The 19,970-nt window shown below is 34.2% G+C and overlaps 1 protein-coding gene across 2 annotated transcripts in view; it reads left to right on the forward strand.

Moving 5' to 3' along the window:
- The window catches only part of LOC110038771 (tRNA 2'-phosphotransferase 1-like), a 43,928-nt gene extending 27,259 nt beyond the window's left edge, over positions 1 to 16,669 (forward strand). Inside the window, exons 4-7 of one of the 2 annotated variants that reach the window (XM_020743676.1) lie at positions 2,937 to 2,991; positions 3,319 to 3,441; positions 15,973 to 16,029; positions 16,299 to 16,669. In XM_020743676.1, the coding sequence (XP_020599335.1) occupies positions 2,937 to 2,991; positions 3,319 to 3,441; positions 15,973 to 16,029; positions 16,299 to 16,432 (369 nt within the window). In that variant the 3' untranslated portion in view covers positions 16,433 to 16,669. The remainder of the gene's footprint in view (positions 1 to 2,936; positions 2,992 to 3,318; positions 3,442 to 15,972; positions 16,030 to 16,298) is intronic. The other variant, XM_020743675.1, reaches the window with a different exon arrangement.
- Positions 16,670 to 19,970: the final 3,301 nt, after the last annotated feature.

A 19,970-nucleotide genomic window follows, 5' to 3' on the forward strand; every position in this document is an offset into this window, starting at 1 on the left:
TCCCTACAACCACCCTCGTTGTCCAGGCCATTGTCCAGCCCACCTACCGGCCACCGAACCCCTTCTACATTGCCTCGCAACGACCAACCCTTCCTCTACCCTCACCACATTGCCGACTTCACTCTGCCCTCGGATCTTCCCTTCTAGCCCTAGTCGGACCTTGGTTTTGTTTGTCTGTTTTCCCTTTCCGTTTGTACGTGTTGTAACCCTAATTCAGTATTAATAAAAGTTTGTTTTGCGTTTTCTATTGAATTTCCTACTAGTTCCAGTATCAAAGAGTTAACTACCATAAAGAGTCATATAAATTCTTGATGTATAACACACTCTGCCTTTATGGTGTCTCTATGTTTATCACATATCATCATTCTGGGAATTAATTTTTTGTGAATTTCATTTGGAGACCCTGTATAGAAAATATATATGAAATCATGTGAAATTATACATGTAAGGAATTTCAGTCGTACATTGACATCCTTTCAATTTGCAATTCAATCATAGATGGTACGTTGACATCCAACATCAACTATCATTATTTCTTATGTCCCATATGTAAATAAAAAATATACATATACTAGCTGATTCCTATGAATTTACACATCCGACACCTAAGTTTTAATTTTTACATTCATAACATCCAAATCTTTTATATCACATGAAAAACATTTAAAAATGAAATTCTACATTCATGTACATGTAAAATGTTATAAATGTATACATACAAATTTAGGTGTTAGAGATATATATACATAGAAATTGGGTGATATGTATATAAACAGTTAAAGAGTGTGACAGGTAATGCTTGTTTGTTGGAAGCACCTCTGCAACCAAACATTAGACTGCCTTACAATGATGCAACCCTCGATCTTGGATTGGACCAGAGTAGATTGCTCATATGACCAACCCATTGAATAAAAGAAAACTATTTTATATGTAGAGGTTGATTGTGTCAAGGAAATGCATCCAACACCTGCACCTGGCGCCCCTATGGCTAGGCATTGTAATTGGGACGCCCTAGTGCCTGGTCGGGTGCTTTAGCACCAGTGCAGGCGCTCGAGCCCCCGAATAAGCGTATTTCCAACTTTGGAACTAGAGCACTTAGAAAATCAACGCCATTAATAGAATTTCTGCAGTTCGGGATTTAAGTCTTTATTTTTCATTGTGGGAAAGCATGCGAGCAGAAGAGTGAGTGCGCGCTAATATTGGATTTCATGATTTCTTTTGTGCGAAAGAGAGAAAGAAGTGTTCATGAGTTCCAGGATTGTAGAGAGGCTTGCATGTGGTGTAATTTATACTATTTCTTATCTTTTCATAATGAATTTCTTGGTGTGGTGCCCCTCAGTGATGTTTTCCCGTTATCATGTAATTCTTAGCGTTCTTTTGCATTTTTTGTGTTTCCTTGTTTGTGCGCTTCAATTCATAGTTCTGAATCGGATCTCTCGAATCGGTGTTTCCGTTGGTCCATTTCTAACACAAGTGTTATTAGAGAAGGTGTTTCTGAAGAAATTTGATTCGAGTGGGAGCAATGTCCGATGAAGATACAAGATGGAAAAGTTCAACAGTTCAAATTTTGCTTTCTAGAAATTACAAAATGAAGAATTTTTGTATCAAAAGAAATTGTATTTGTCAGTAGAAGGAATCATTAAGTAGCTGGAATCAATGTCTCTGGAAGAATGGGAAGTGCTTGTTCGAACAGCATTAGGTTTAATTTTTCTTTCACTTTTTTATTTCCTAGTTCCTTGAGATTAAGATGCTTCTTAGAGATCTATAAGGTGCTATGACCTCACCTTGACTTTCTAGAGCACCTAAGCCAATGCTCAAAACATCTTAAACCCTTCATTAATTTTAAAATAAATTTAACAAAATATTTACCTACATAGAAAAAAAAATTTTAGATCATTTGATTTTAAAAATAAAGTGAAAAAAGACAGCCCAATTGTCAGATGAGATTCCCTTATGTTTTCTTTAGATTTCACATTCATAATTAAAGACATCACATTCATGCAGAGAGTTTTTTTTCATCAACAATCTTTCAAAATAATGTAATTTGATAATTGTTTGAGATTTTATTTGTAGAGTTGGGTCCTTGAGAACATCTAGCACGTCGTATGGCAAAATGATCATCACACTCACATTGATTCAAAAGAAACCGAGATAATGGTGAAAATCTTGAAGAAGCTCAAATGACAAAATAAAACACAACATGATTTAACTCAATTCTTATGAATTTACATATATACGCCTGTTTTTTTTGCATTTATACCACCAAAATCTTTCATATTACATGAAAAATACAACCATTTTAAGCTTGAAAAAGTGAAATACTGCTTTTCATGCGTATGTAAGGTGGCATGCATGTAAAAATTGAAGTCCAGGTGTTAGATATGTAAATACATAGGAATTGAGTGGTATGCATGTAAATCTTATCTAAAATTTATGCAGAACTCTGTTAAACTAGATTTAAATAAATGCAGCCCTAAAAAGAGTGGAACGATAATGTGGTGCTCTTGCCACTCATGATTTTGATGAAACTATTATCTACATTAACTAATCTATAGATTTTGAATGAAGTGGATGGTCATGTTTACTGATTTGCATTGCCCTATAGTAGTTGTACCTGAAAAAGAGATGTTTTGTTTTAGTTGGTTTTTAAACTTAAGAATTGTTTTTCTGGCCTTTTTGTTGTGCAGATTATCTGTTGATAGACAATCGGGGGAAAACTAAAATTATAATAGCCTAATTTTTCAAAATAATATTTTACCATTTGTAGTTTTATGCTCTATTATTGGGCATGATACAAACACCTTGTTGATTCATATTGTGCAAATGCTATTTTAAAATGTTTTTCCAATGAGAAGGCATTACTGCGGTGACCTGTTCATTTCGGGTTGGCATTTAACCTTATTCTAATCTGGGGCTTTTCAAACTCTTTTCTGTAGACTGTCACTTCCGAAAGTCTGTTAAAGCCCATATTATCAGCGGATGAACTACAAGGTAAAGTCTGAAGAAAATTAAAGGCATTTACATAAATAGCACATAGTTCTTTAGTATGTACACATTTCACACTTAAATTTTCATATTTACACACATAGCATTGAAATCATTAATATCACATCAAAAATAGCACTCTTACCCTTGTTTAAGAGTGAAATGCACCTTTTCATGTAGGTTTAGAAGTATTATATATGTAAATATGAAATTTTAGATGTGAGACAAGTAAATACATGAGATTTATGTACTGTGTATGTAAATTTTGTAAAAAATAATTATAACATTTCTTTATCATTCTCATTGTTTTCTAGTGGTTAATCTGTGATGCAGTTTGTGTTCATGGAACCTATAAGAAGAACCTAGAATCCATTTTACAATATGGTCTGAAACGCATGGAAAGGCTACATGTACACTTTGCAAGTGGATTGCCCTCAGATGGAGAAGTAATTAGTGGTATGCTATCAAAAAATTGAACTGCTTTCTTTACATTCTTCTTATTTTATGATACTTTATAACTTCATTTTAGAAGGAATTATTACACTTTGATGGAAAGATTATAGTTTAATTTTCTTGCATGATTCCATTCTAATAGGGTTGATAATTATGTTTAAAAGTTGAAACTTGATTATAGTTCTTAGTTTTATCGGCTCGAAATTGAAATCGACTTATTTAGACTCAAAGACGGCTCATTCAAAATTGGTTTGATTCAATTAAAAATGACCTTGATATATGACTATTTACATTTACGTATACTTTATCACATAAATTGATGGAAGGTGGTGTCAAACATTGAACCAAAAACATATTTAGGATTTAGTTGACCTTCCCACTCTTCATTTAAACAAAAAAGTCTCTTGGAATTCCACTATGATACATCTATTGAAAAATCTATAATTATCATTGTAATGCTTTGGAATTAAAATATATTGGTTTGTTGGTGGAATAATTTGCTTGGTTTGAAATGTAGAGTAGTAGGGCTTGGTGCTTTTTGTTCCTTATGGTGAGTTTGCTACCTAACCATTTTATTGGAACCCTAATTAAAATTTCACACGAGATTGATATCTTATTGTTGAGATTTTGAATAGACCAATACAATTTTATTGATAGAAGTGGTATTTAAACTCAATTATAATAGACATAATAATGAAAATCAATAAAAACAGAATAAAATGATAAGGAAAGAAAATAAAACAGAATAAAGTAAAAAAAATAATAATAATTAGGGAATAAAATCAAATAATAAATAATAATAGTATAATCTAATACTCTCCCTTAAGTTGAATCATAGATGTCAGTCATGTTTAACTTGAACTTGAAGCCATCGAACAAAGGGTGGGGTAGATTCTTGGTGAGGATGTGTGCTAGTTGACCACTAGAGAACACATATAGAATGCAAATTTTCTTGGACTCAATCTTTTCCTTAATGAAGTATTTGTCGATTTCCACATGTTTGATACGATCATACTGGATTAGATTGTGAGCAATGCTGATCGCAACCTTATTATCACATAATAGCTGCAACAGACAGAGGTTGGCATACAGAGTTCAGAGAGCATAATGCTTAGCCAGAGAGCTACACAGATTCCTAAGGACATAGATCGTAATTCAACTTCAAAACTGCTTCGGCCAACCACAGACTGTTTCTTGCTTTTCCACATGACAAGATTGCCCCCATAAAAATGAGCAATACCACGAGGTGAAACGCCTATCATGAACTAATTAGACCCAATCAACATCTGTATAAGCAATAGACCAAGAGTTGTGACAGAAGAAAAATAAACCTGATTCCGGTGTACCTTTTATTTAGTGGAGAATCTGATGGACAACTTGGAGTTGGTGCTCGTAGGGGTCATGCATGAATTGACTCACTATTCCAACTGCGTGACATATGTCGAGGCAAGTATGAGTGAGGTAGATGAGTTTTCCCACCAGACACTGATAATCAGTCTTGTTGAAAGGTACAACATTGAGAATGTCAGATAATTTTTCATTAGGATCCATAAGAACAACAATAATTTTGCACAGAAGAATGTTATTTTTTGTCAAGAGATCAATCACTTATCTGCGCTGAAACAGACAGATTCCCCGAGATGACTGAGCACTTCCATGCCTTAGAAGCACCAGAGAGATTCCAACTCCTTCATTTTGAAGCACGAAACAAGGATGTCATTTAAGGACTTTAATGCTGGAATATCGTTTCCTGTAAGAACAACAATGTCAACATAGACAATAAGAATAGCCACCTGCCCATTGGAGGAATACCAGAAGAAGAGGGTGTGATCCGATTGAGCCCGAGTAAAACCATAGCCCACGAACACCTTTGTGAACTTACTGAACCAGGCTATTGGGGACTGATTTAACCCATAGAGGGACTTTTGTAGCCTACACACTTGCTCTCTAGAGGCGGTTGAATTAAAACCCGGAGGGAGAGACATGTACACCTCTTCCGTCAGTTCTCCATTCAAAAATGCATTCTTGACATCAAGTTGGAATAAAAGCTAATCCAGATTCATCACAAGTGACAACAAGACCTGAACGGTGTTCAACTTAACCATTTGAGCAAATGTCTCTTCATAGTCAACTTCATAGGTCTGAGATTATTTTTTGGTGACCAATCTTGCTTTGTTGTGTTCAAAGGACCCGTCAGAGTTGAACTTGATGCTAAAAATCCATCGACTCCCCACAACTTTATTACCCCGAGGAAGGTCTATGACGTCCCATGTATGGTTTCGTCGAAGTGCATTCATCTCCTCCATTACTGTCATTTTTCAAGTTGGGTCAGCAAGAGCAACCTATATAGTGACAGGGATCCGATGGTACGTCAGGACAGTAGCAATTGTTCTGTAGGTCGGCGATAAACTGTAGAAAGAGACATTTTGCCATAGAATAGAGGACATATTTGACTTTGTACCTACTCAAAGAACTCAACTCCTCATTCGGAGGGGGGTTATGCCGAGGATGTCATCTGGAGTGGAGTCATGGTCCTGTAAGGAGATTCATAGTAGGAGTGTTGGTATGAGTGCGTCGAGTGTGGACACGGACAATGGGAGGAGGAGATGGTGCATTCAACAGAACAGGTGACTCCTTAGTGATATGAACAATGGGACGACTATCCATAGGAGTAGAATAAGGCTCTATTTGGCGCAGCTGTAGCTTTTCAGCTGCAGCTGCGCTGCCTTACGAAGCTGCTGACGGGAAGTTGACTGTCTGTTTGTTGCAGCTGTCTGAGAGCAGCTGTGGGGCAGCTGTTTCTGGAAAAATGACCATTCTGCCGCTGTATAATGAAACTGTTTAAAACAGAAGTATAAAAGTGACATATTTGATAATTTAGAATCAGAAATTCATTTCAAAACATAACAAAATTACAAATACACCACTCACTTAACAGTGAGTACCAAAAGTGCTAAGAAAAAGAAAAAAAAACTAATAAAATTACAAGTAATAATGATATTGTCTTTAACATGAAGGCGATTTATGTCTCCTCCTAAACTGTCATCCAATAATGTTATCAATTCGCGATCACTTCCAGTAGTGGAATCGACTTGACCGTCAGCCCAGCGGAAGAAATCACACTATTCTGCGAGTCTCCGGGGACATCTGTAAAAGTGTCGACCGTAGCTATGGGTCTGCCGTGACCTCAGAAAGGAAGTTTCTAGTCCGCAGTAGCATAACATTCTACGGGTTGTCTCTAAATTTGTGGAGCTCATCTTTCCTGAAAGCAGCGAAAAAGAATTCATTTATCAATTATTTTAAGCTGGAATTTATATGAAAAAGAATGAAAACAGGAAGATAACATATCACAATGAAGCAAGAGAAAACATCAATTTTTACAGATCTAGCACTCAAAACATCAACTGTTACACTCATGCCACCTCTTCTATGCTTCAATGTATGCAATGCAAAGTTACTAATACAGAGCAAAACCAAATTAAGGAAATGCAAGAGCATGGCAATGCAAGAGTTAATATAATTGTCCGACTTAATATAAAATATAAACATAACTCACATGCATAAGGTGAATATAATTATCTGAGTCAACATCATCAACGAACAATGAATCAATTTTTAATTTTTAATTTTGATATACTCACAAATTTCAAATGTTGATATAAAAATGAATCCAATTTATAATTTCTACAAGTTATATTTTAAAATTTTCACCTGCAATCTTCAAATAAATAATTACATAAATACCACTCAATTCCTCTGAGCATACTTGCCATCGTTGATCAAGAAAGAGTTTCTCCTTGGTAATTAAAGCTGGTGTTGCATATATACCTAATAAAGGGCATCCTCAGCTCTGCAAACAGCAGCAGAGCTGTTCTTCAAAAGACAAATCTTTATAATTGAAATTGTCACAAAGTTATCACTGGAGTGATTCTCTCCCTCCAAAAACATGCATTATTATGAAAGCTGGGCTCTATTTTTTTCTTTGCTTAACATGAGAAGTCCCTTTTAGTTTTGAATTTTTACATTTAATGATAATATTACAATGTTAATTATGTGCAGATGAGTTAAAATATTCCTTTCAATTAAAATGATAATGAAAGATTAGAAATTAATGTGAGGGTTCATAAAGATGAAACTCCCCACAACTCAAACAAAAACAAAGAAACTGAGCTCACAAGAAACAAGCGAGTTTTATGAACATTGCAAATCACTCACAAAATAAATGTCTAAACATATATCTTCATGATTGCAAATCTCTTCACAAGTTAAAGAATTTTACTAATTAGATAGCAGCAATAGTAAGAAGGAGAGGAGCGACATCCTTATATTCATAACATCCGACCCTCCACATATTTACTCAACTAATACCTAAATTTCCTTCATAGCACATAAAAAAGTGTGGAAACTTACAAGAATAAGCAATTCCCTGCATTTACATACATAACCCCTAACTTTCAATTTTCACATTCGTACCATCCCATTTTCTTATGAAAAGTTATACTTCCTTTTTGCACATCCAATTTGTCCAAATGCTGAAATAATAACACAAAATGAGGATGAATCACATTAGTTTATATGAAAGAACACCTCAAAAACTTGCAACCAAAACATACCTTATGACCAAACATTCTGATGAAGCACAAGAGCAGGAATCTAAAAATATGAAGCACAAGCATTCAGATGTTATACTTCCTTAAGCTTAAGGTAAAACGATTATTCCACATTACTTCCTTCAATGAAGCACAAGAGCATAGAGGTTAGGTCTCAATCATCCTTCAACATCAATATTTAAGAAAATTAAACTGGAGTACGAGAAAAAGAAACCAAAACAGACCTCAGCTATGCCAAAATAAAACTAAAAGGATTGCTTGAAGACATATATGGAAAAGTGAGGAAGGAATTGTTGAATCAGAAGCTCAGATTCGTTTTCATTTCTTCACAAAGATATCTTTAGGGATCGGGTCCTCTATCAATTCTGCTGCGAACAAATACAAATTTTCATCTGCATAAATTTCGGTAGGAGCGCTTAGGATTTCAAGTGTCTCATTGATAGTGCTTGAATGAGAAGCCTGACATTCTGCCTTGAAACAAGAAACCGCCTCGGATAGCTCGTTTCTGAGGGAAGAAACACCAGATTTTCTTTTATCAACAACCTTTGGACGTTTGAAATGAGAAATTATTTCATATTCATTCTGATCCGGGCTGGGAACGTCAATGAAATCCCCTGAATCTTCAGGGGTTCCCAAATTCACGGCAATGTCAGCGAACCCTCTCGCTTGGGCTACATGCATAGTTCTCCATTGCAACCCCCCCCCAACCCCCAAACATGCGGTGGAGTTTCTCTTCAAATTCAGGCTCTATTCCAGAAAACTCAAACTTCTTTGTAGCGGGCACCACCTACATGAAAATTGATAAACACCCAATTAATAATAAACTATAAAGTTACAAAATAACAAAGTTTAAAAACAATACTCACCGCAAGTTTTTCAACCCACAATTCATCAGGTGCATCAATTGTTCGCTTCACTGGATCCCAACCCAGACCCGTAGATTCCCTTTTCAATTCTTTCCAAATTTTCTAGTCCTTCTTCAGTTGGTCTCACTTGTTCTTCATTTGCAACCTGTCGTACTCCCTGCATGTATATTCCTTGAAATATCTGATAATATTTTGTCACTCTTCTTTATTGAAATAAGTCGTAGGCTTATTTCTCCGTTCAATCTCTTTAAGACAAATATCGCAAAATATTATTTCCGTTTTTTTTCCCACAATGCGGTGTAGTAATCTCTTTAAGTTTATTATCCATATTATTACTAAATCAAAACAAAGTCATGAAATGCAACAGTAAAATCAATTAGAAAGTAGAAAATTGTGATACGTAAATAAGCTAAAATAATCAATATGAGTCATCATCAATAAAACTCAGTAAATTTTTTTTAAGCAAACAGAATCATTACACTAAAAGACATTCTACTTGTAACAAAAAGCAAAGATGCAACGTAAAGGCATACTGTTTAAAAACAAATCAAAACTTGTGCAAATATCATTTAAGCGTGTATTGTTAAATGACCATTTGAACTAAATCATGTTTATCAAATCAATCCCGTGAGAGTATGCAATAAACTGTGAATCAATATTTAGAGATTCTGAGAGGAACGTGCACTTGATCTTAATATGGGAAATAAGTTATTCCAACCAAGTTTTTGTTCTAGGCTTATAATATCATCTTCTAATAAACAAATGCTTGGGTATTAAGGAGCTTCAAAATTCATTTTTCTTCTAACTACTCCAATTTCAACATTTCATTCATCTTTCTAATCAGATTTTCAATCATCCTTGCAAGTGAATTCATTCAAGTTGTTACCAAACAGAAAGATTGTATATATAGCCCTTCAGTAGATATATATTACAGTTAAGAACTTTAACCGTATGTCTTGCAAAGATGTATATGTATTTATATATATAGATACATATTACAGTTAAGAAGTTGATAACTAAGGATTAATAAACAGAGAGATTGCAAAAATGGTGATAACATGAGTTGAATAATATGCAAGAACTGAGATGTAAGATTAACCATAGAAGAGTGTTTAGAAAAATTGAAATTCAATCTTTATCTATTATAAATCAATAGCCCTTAATACTTTTCTTGCCTGTACAAGCAGTCCCGAATAAAATTGAAAGCGGGGCAATGAATACGGAAACAACAAAAAACAACAGGAATGATTCTCGGATACGAAGCCACGAAGTACAACAATAAAATATGAAAAAAAAAATGGGAGGAGACATACCAGCTTCGATCAGGACTAGACGGTGGAAGATGAGCAGCGGTCTAGGAGAGGAGCAGGGGGAGGCTTCGCGACAAGAAAGGGAGCAGCGGCGTAGGTTCGCGACAAGGAAGGGAGCGGTGGTTTCCCTAACGAGGTTAGGGCAGCTTTCGAGCGGGGCAAAGGAGTAGGGCAAGCGGCTTCGATCAGGACTTCAGTGACGGTGGAAGATGAGCAACTGCCTAGCAGGGGGAGTCTTTGCGACAAGGGAGCAGCGACACAAGGGGATTCGCGACAAGCAAGGAGCGACGGTTTCCTGAACAAGGTTAGGGAAGCTTTCGAGCGGGGTAAATGAGGTATTAATGCTCGAGAACCCCGGGCCGAGGGGTCAATCCCTCGACCCGCATTCATCTTATTTAGCGAAGTAAAGCACACAAAAAAATGAAAACATCGCGGTTTGGGGCCGCGACGCTTGAAAAAGGCTGCCCCAAACAGAGCCTAAGAGACAATATCGAGGAACTCAAGCTTCCCCACACTAGAGGCCGAGCTGGAAGAATGAGGAACACTTTCAAAGAAGGAGAAATCAACACTCACATAGATTTTGTTTGTCGTCAGATCAAGACGCCGATACTACTTTTAAGTTGCGGAGTATCTAAGGAAGATATATTTTATGGATATGAGATTAAGTTTTGTCCGAGTAGGGGCAGTGTTCCGAACAAAGGCATTGCACTTAAAAACCTTGGGATCTAATGTGGAGAAGACCCGATTGGTAGGGAAGCGTGACATCAGGACGACTAAGGGGAGTCGAAACTTGTGAATTTTGGAGGGGACTCTATTTATGAGATATGTGGCAGTTAGAATGACAGCGTTTTAAAAATGTTTCAAGACATTGGATTGAAACATAATGAAGCGAACAACGTCAAGGAGGTGACACTCGGCTGTCCCATTTTGTTGAGGAGTGTTTGTACAAGAACTATGATGTGGGATGCCTTTACTAACCAAAAAGTCACTCAAAATAGAGTTGAAAAACTCATGACCATTGTCAGTTCGAAGGACCTGAATGAGAGTTTTGAATTGAGTTAAGACAAATGTGTAGAAGTTTTGGAATGTTACAACACATTCTAATTTGTTATTTAAAATGTAAACCTGCGTCATTCGAGAGTGGTCATCAATTAAGGTTAAGAACCGCTGTTTGTGGGTGTAGTTGAGAGGGCGAGAATGACCTCATATGTTACTGTGAATGAGGGATAAATGAGCAGAAGGTGTGTAAGTGTGAGGTGGGTAATGATCCCGGTGATATTTGGATAACTAACGTGTCTCACAATTGAAGTTTGAGATATTTTTATTAGAAAACATTAATGGATACAACTTTTTCAAATATTGAAAACTAGGATGTCCTAAAAGACAATGTAACAACATAATGGGGCATTCCATTAATGACTCGAGATAGGCTACAACTTTTGAGTGTCGTGTCTTCACTCTCCGTGTTCTTCTTTTGGAAGTAGTAAAATCCAACTACCCTTTTAGGAGTTTCAATCATTCTTCTTGAACAACAATCCTGAAAAATGCAACCATCCAAAGAGAAATTAGCAATGCAATCGATATCACTTGTCAACTTGTTGACAGATAATAAGTTACATTGCAATTGAGGAATATTCATATGTTGAGTCAGTCTTTGGAGGCTCACGAATCATACCTGTGAGATGATCGAACTTTCCACGTCTTTTGATGAACAAAGAAATCGCTTGAGACCATTGGAGGAAGTTACTGTCGTTCAATTTATGAGTTGTGATCAAGAAATTCATGTTGGCTTCCAGTCCTCCGGTCTGCAAGGGGCCGGAGGCTGGAGATGATCCTCCATTGGAGTTAAGAATCGCCTTCTGAGGGTGATTCATTGAAAGAATCAACCATAATTCTGACCAAGCCAAAGGATATGTTGTTTTGGTTTTGAGCCCTCAATGAACTTTGGTAGAATCATGCCAAACAGATACAACTGCAGGAATTGTAGATAACAGAACAACTGCAGAATTCTTCATGCGGAATACCGACAGCAGGAGGAATCTGGAGGTTAGGAATCTACAAGAACAGCAGATAGGATGAATCCCTCTGGAATTGAACCTGTAGGAACAGGATGAATCCTTCTGGAATTGGGCCTGCAGGAACAGTAGCAACAGAAGGAATATGACGGACAAGAATCTGCAGGGAAGGAAAAAAACTAGCTGCTTGAAGTATTCCTGCAGTTGGCAGGAAGAGATCTGAAGGAGGACCGACTCAGAATTGTCGGTCCGCAGAAGGAATCTGAAGGATTCTTGTAGTTCGCTGGAATAGAAGGATACCAGCCTACATGAATCTAAAGGATTCCTGCAGTCCGTAGGAAGGAATCTAGCTTTTCGTGACCACAGATTTACTGGAATACCATGACTTGGCAGAGGAGGCCCTTAGCTAGGAGTAGGTAGAGGCGGCATCTGTTGGAACCGGTAGAGGATGCCCGGGGTTGTTGGATCTAGGGTTAGGCTCCGATACCATGTTAAGATTTGAAATAGACCAACACAATTTTATTGATAGGAGGAGGGATATTTAAACCCAATTACAATATGCATAATAATGGAAAGCAATAAAAATAGAATAAAATAACAAGGAAAGAAAATGAACAGAATAAAGCAAAAGAGGAAAAATATAATCAGAGAATAAAATCAAATAAATAATAAGTAATAATGATATAATGTAATAATGATATAATCTAATACTTATATACCACCCTTCATCATTCTTTGGTATCAAAGACAATGGTCCTGATTGCATATTTCTTGTGAGATGAATTTAATGATTTTTTTTTTCTTTTGTTGAATTTCTTAGGTGTGAAGTTTCTTCCTTGCATCTTGAAGTTTTAATCCTTATTATTTTCCCAAATTTCGTCTCTCCTACCCGACATTTCGAACTTGGTAGTTAATAGTATTGGTCCTTGGTGGGATTCCGTTGAGATTTTACTTGGAATGGAGACATTGAGTTAGTATGAAGAGTTTTATGCTAGCAGGGCATATTAAATTCAAGTTTATTTCTCTTCGAGAGGCAAGTGAATTTCCAAATTCTATTTGGTTCATGTATAGAAGAATTTGGCCAATGCATTTGGAAGATATATTTGTTTTGGACAGCATGATGAATTTGGCTGCATTTGAAAGAAGCAAGCATCTTCTTTCATGAATCATAACATCAAGAAGGAGGATTCTGAAGAGTCGAGGAGAAGATAATGAAGAGAAAATAATGAATCTAATTCATGGTTTATGCATTTTGTAGTTGCCTCCTCTCCTTATAAATGTTATTTAAATAACTTTTAAAATTACACCTTGATACATGTATTAGTAATTCTATATGTTCCTTCGTAATCCTTTGGAAGAGTAAGAATGAAATGAGTTGTTATCGGAATACATTCCTTGTTTGCAATGTAGTTAGGATAGACTTGGTGATCTCCTCATGGAAGATTAGATGATCCTTGATAAAAATAATTATTAGAATCATGATAAAGTTTTCACACTTAAGAATTGAGAATGCATTCTCCCCCCTACATCTTTGTTGGATTTCTTTGGGGAGAAATTTTTTGTAACTTGAAGCTTTGATCCTTTTTCTCGTCCCAAAATTCCACCCTTCATGCTTATACCTCTTCTATATTCATTTTTATTTTTCTTTTGTTGCAAAATGAATATGAAGTTTAGAACTTAGTGGTTATTAGTATTGGGCCTTGGTGGGATCCAATATTTCTGATAGATTTTGCTTGGAATGGCTATTTTGAGTTAACATGAAGAGTTTTGAGTGGTTATTTCATCTATCTTGTTATTTGTCGCATCTTGGACTTTGTTTTTTTTTTCCGTTTACTATTCATTTATAATTCGCATTACTTGTTTCCTCTTTGTTATCATTGCATGTTTATTTTCATTTAAATTTCCAAAATTTTTTCCCACATCACCAGTTAATTCTACGTTGTAGACTTTATAAGAGGAGAGTTAATGTTGGATGATGAGCGGACTTCTATATCATTGAATTATCATTTTTTTTAGAGTTTTCCTCTTTATTATAAGATTGATTATGACAGCATTTTTGTATTAATTCAAATGCTGAAATGTTCAATGTTTTGTGATTTAGACTATAAAGTCGACAATTCAAAAATCAAGTCAATTTATCATTTCATTGTGCCACCTCATCGACTGGTCAACATATAAATATTTTATTTAAAATCATCAAGTCATGTGCTAATTTATCATGAATTATGGGCAATGCATGAGTGTGAAATAAAGGTGAAGAATATGAACAGCCATAATTGAAACAAGGAAGCAAACTTCATGTCGAAGCATGTATTAATCAACCATAAATTTATTTAGAAGTTGAAGACACAAATAATGTATCAATTTCATGGATTCATGCACCCTTATATGGAATTCAAATTGTCTTTTCAATCTTACCATGATATATGCATTAAAATTCTATAAATACCCTTGTAATGCTTTGATAGGGAATTTTATTGGATTGTTGTTGGAATACTTTGCTTGGATTGCAACCTATATATAGGTTAGATTTAGTCTTCTTCTACTTATGGAGGATTTCATGATCCTCATTTCAAGTTTCCACACTTGAGAAATAGAATCGTCTTCTCCAACCTTCATTTTGATATGTTTAACTCAAATTTACTTTGTCAAAACATTCACATATCATGATCATGTAATACTACATATATATAATTGTATATATTTTGTTGCATAGTATAAATTTATAAATGAATATTAATGCATACATACAAATGATATTATCAAATCTAAATGTGCTTTCTAGTAGACTTAAATTTCTCTTGAACTAAAATAAAAAATATTTGATTTTGAATATACAATGATTTGCTTGAATTTGACTCAACATCACCCTTACATTCTATTGACAAAAATCCTACTTTTATTAACTCCTGCTGTTCTGGCAGGAATAATTGTAATGCATTAATGAATCAAAACTCCATAATAAATCATCATGTTTTTTTTTATTTCTTTGTTTATCAAAAGGTTTCTATTTCTGTTCTTTAAAGAGGTTGCATTTATTTGTTTTTCCCTATATTATTGATTGTGTTGCTATTCGAATTTCTGTCTACTATCAAAATAAACTTTCTTAATTTTCATTGGGAATTTTTTTGGTGCAACATGTGCCTACAACTCATTAATCATATCATAACATAAATAACACCTCATGCATGTTTAAATCTTCTCTTTAGAATTATTTTATTGTATTTCTTAGTTGTAAAATAATTTCTTAGGTTGTATATGTATATACCACTTCCGGTGTGTTTGGGGCAGCTGCAACGGTTTGACTGAAGAAAACTGCTAAAGAGGAAGCTGTCATTCAAAATGTTATGCTGGCAACTATAAAAAATTATCTTTTGAAAAAATCAGATCACAACTTTCTAATAACCACTGCAGGTAGTCAGGCCTGATGGAAAAATGTCTGTAACTTTTTGAGAAAACAGACAAAACGTAATTTGTGTGGTACCGAAGAGCCGCGGTACCGTAGGGCCGCCCCAAACGCATCTTTAAATCTTTAATTGACAAATAATAATAATAAAACTATTACTAACTTTTAAAAAATAAAATACACTTTTTCATGTATAGGTTTATAAATGTAAATATCAAACTATAGGTTTTAGATATGTAAATACATAAATATGTAGTATCTATGTAAATTTAACATTTTTTTATGCAATCAACTAATGCACTGCATTATTATTATTTTTTTCTCAAGGTATGCGAAGAGATGTCAATATGTTGATCTTCTTGGACTTGAGAAAGGCATTGCAAGGTAGAAATCTCATCTAAACAAATGTCATACTTTTATATTAAAATATAGGAAGATTTACATACTTACCTCGTAATTCCTATGCATTTACAAATCTACCGCCTAAGCTTTTCTTTTTACATCCCACCTTACCTCTTGAAAATGTTTAGTTCACTTGAAATATGAAAGATGTGTGTGGTATAAATCTATAGATTTGTAAATACATAGAAATTGGGTGGTATGTTTGTAAAGTCCCCTAAAAATAATAATTTATGTTTCCTTGTTTTTCACAGATGGAATGAGGTTCTATGTTTCGGACAACAAAGTCATACTGACAGAGGGTTTTGATGGCATAGTTCCAGCAAAGTATTTTGAGAAGATGATAACTTGGCCTGGGAGACACAACATACCCTTTGGACAAATATAATGAGTAAGAGTTTCCTGCTTTTATGTTCTATTTATGTTGCATTTTATTTATAAATTGTATGGCTTTTTAATTTACTTTTAATATTTATAATTTATGGGATAATTTACATACAAACCACCTGAAATATTGATATTTACAAATTAAGCACCGGGGGATCTTTCTGAACCGCCAAACCGTTGTATTTACACGTGTCACTATCAAACTGTTGAGAATTTGATAAAAATGGAAAATATGGGTTGGGCGTTTAACGTGAATTTTGATATTTGAGCGAGAAGTTGAAAAATGGATGGAAGAGGATGGTTGATTTGTAAATAGTAAGTTTTCGGGTGATGTGTATGCAATTGGACCATAATTTACTAAATTTGTGACGTGAAGACTTGTAGGTAGTGTTGGACAGGGCGAGGAAAATTGAGAATTTATTAGCAGGGAGAAAAGGTATGGTTGGGTTGATTGTTAGTGGCGTTTACATGCATACCACACAATTCTTTTGGTTTTTACATATCTAGCATCTAAAATTTCATATTTACATACATAACCATGTAATCATTAATATCACATCAAAAGTAGTACATATGTTCAATGCACCAAAGTCCTATAAATTATTATTATTATTATTATTATTGTTTATTTAGGCATGTTTGGCATGTATGTAAATACCCCCTTTTAAGCTATGTTTTAGGCCAATTTTATAGCATATTATCGTATGGCATTAGTATTGTGGCTATGAAAAACAAAATTGGGGTTGCACGAGTGAACGTATCTTATGCCTTGGAATTATTAAAATGGTATTTTTATGGCTTAAAATGCTTATGTTTTTAAGCATCTAACACACCGTGTTCCCAGCTCTGTTGGTAGAGCATCCGTTTCGGCGGTGTAAGCCTCCTCTGGACTAGGGTTTGAATCCCCTCAAACGACTGATGTTGGGTTTGACACATGGGTCCAACCCAGACCTGACGGGTTGCGAGTCAGGGGTGCTTGGCGGTTCCGCCCGTCACCCTTCATGTTTTTATGCATATCTTTCATAATTTTAAAATTGCATTAGAAATTTCATAATTATTATCTTTTTGAGAGTGAAATATATGTTTCATATATAAGTTTATAGCACTAGTATTAGAGTATAATAGACATGTAAACACATAAAAATTGTTTGGCATGATGTAAATTTCCCTTTTTAAAAAATGGGGAAGGGGTAGTTAAATCATGATGACATAATAAATAATTTAATTAACATAATATTTCTGGTAATTATACAAATTATGCCTAATTTCAAAACCAAAAAAATAAATAAATGATATATGATATGTATGTAATAATATTATAACTATTACAAAAGATGTTATTTCCTGGAATAACATCAAATACCCAATAATGATATTTGATTAATAATGTTTTGCTATAAATTAATGTAAAAAAGGTTCATAAATTGAAACTAATTACAGCATGATTTCATTTGAGTTTAATTTTACGCCAGTCAAAAAAAATCTCCGTGCGATAGACGTACGCAACGCTGCGTACAATATTGGGTTTATATCGAGGGTACAAGGGGGTTATATCAGGGGTAGAACCCCTTGTAACGTCCTTGTAACCTTCTCTAACCTAAAATAAATTTCGCGCTTTTGTTATCATATATTAAGAATTTATTAGTAGGTTACAAGTAAGTTACAGAATATTACAGAGATGTTACAATGGATTATACCGCGGATATAACCCCATTGTACCCTCGTTATAACCTCAATATCGTACGCAGCGCTGTGTACGTCTATCGCAAATTTTTTCCGTTTCCTTGGAGAACTTATAGATGATTTACATGCATACGATTCAATTCCGACGTATTTATACATCACGACACGTAAAATTCAAATATTATATATATGCCCCCCACCATTCTCTATGCATGGAAAAGGTCTATGTGAAATACTTATAATAATGATATTTTTTTATGTGATTTAATAGATTTGGGTGATAGAGATGTAAAGAACTATTGAGGGGCAGATATGTAAATACATAGGAATTGAGTGGTTTGTATGTAAATGCTCCCTTTCCTTTGCAATTTTTTTTTCAAGCAATTGTTTCATAGTCCATCAGTATAAACTTCAAGCACTTCAAGAAAGGTTAGTCTAAATACCTCATATTCACATTAACAACAAACTAATAATTGTCATAATTAAGAGTTAATGATCCTATGAATATTTTTATGCAAATCAAATTGATTTAAGAAAATAATGCAAATGTCAAAAAATAATACAAATTGATAATAAAAATACTAGACAATTGACACCTAAAAGAAGGGATTATAAAGAGAAGGGGCCTTTACATGCATGCCACCCTATTCCAATGTATTTACATATGTAACACCTAACTTTACCTTTCTATGTTTACACCACCTAAATCTTTAATATCACATAAAAAAAAATATCACTATTTTAACTTATCAAAAGTAAAGTAACTTTTACGTTCATGTCTAAGGTGGCGTGTATGTAAAAATTGAAGTTTAGGTGTTAGATGCGTAAATACATAAGAATTAAGTGCTATGTATGTAAATCATCCTAATGAAAGAATGAAAGCAAACAAATTACACAATATGGCAAGCATGTATGAATAAACAGCTTCCTTGCAAAAAAATTAGCCAGAATGACTAAAAAAGACTGTTCATAATAACTATGAAATTTTAACTTTGGTCAGATGTATGAAGATTTCAAACTTGTTCTAAGAAATTCATCTCTAAACAATTCCCTCAAACATCAACTTAACTCTTCATTCCAGAACTCTCCAAAGGACTTCTCTTAGAACCTTATCGTAACCTTTTTCTAAACCAATAAAAATCACATGTAGATCCTCCTTGTTCTCTTTGCATTTCTTCATTAAACCTATCAATAAATGTATATCTTCCATAGTAGATCTACCCAACATAAATCCAAACTGATTATGAGAAATCTTTGTATCATGTCATAACCTATGTTTAATTACTCTCTCATAATGTTAAAGTATGACAAATCAACTTAGTTCCTCTATAATTTGCACTCTTGTGCATCTCATTATTCTTAAAAAAAGGTGACCAAAACACTCTTCCTCCACTCCCGGACATCTTCTTTACTAATACAACTGTAAGAATAAAATATTTAATTATTATTAATGATATTAAGGTCGCTAAGGTTGATGCTATTTTTTAGAAATTTCATTAAAAAATTTATCAAAATAGCTCATTCACATTTGTTGAATATGTTCCTCTAAGAAAAAATACTTTTTGATTTTCATTTTTAATACCCTTTATTTTAATTAAATCTTTACTTTTATTTTCTCTTTATTTGACTAGTTTATACATATATTTTTTATATTCTTTAGTAAAGATCATTAAAAGCAGAATTTTTAGTTCCAGAAATTGTTCTCTTACACCCTAGGAGTCACCTTAAATTTTTCTCAGTTCTTTAAGCGTTTACATTTAAACTAATTTTTATAACACAATTTCTTATATTTATCTTTGCTTGCACATTATTATTCTGCCACAAATTATTTTTATTTATAAAAACTTTTCCTTTGA

Source organism: Phalaenopsis equestris, unplaced genomic scaffold (assembly GCF_001263595.1).
Source record: "Phalaenopsis equestris unplaced genomic scaffold, ASM126359v1 Scaffold233802, whole genome shotgun sequence".
NCBI classification, from domain to species: domain Eukaryota; kingdom Viridiplantae; phylum Streptophyta; class Magnoliopsida; order Asparagales; family Orchidaceae; genus Phalaenopsis; species Phalaenopsis equestris.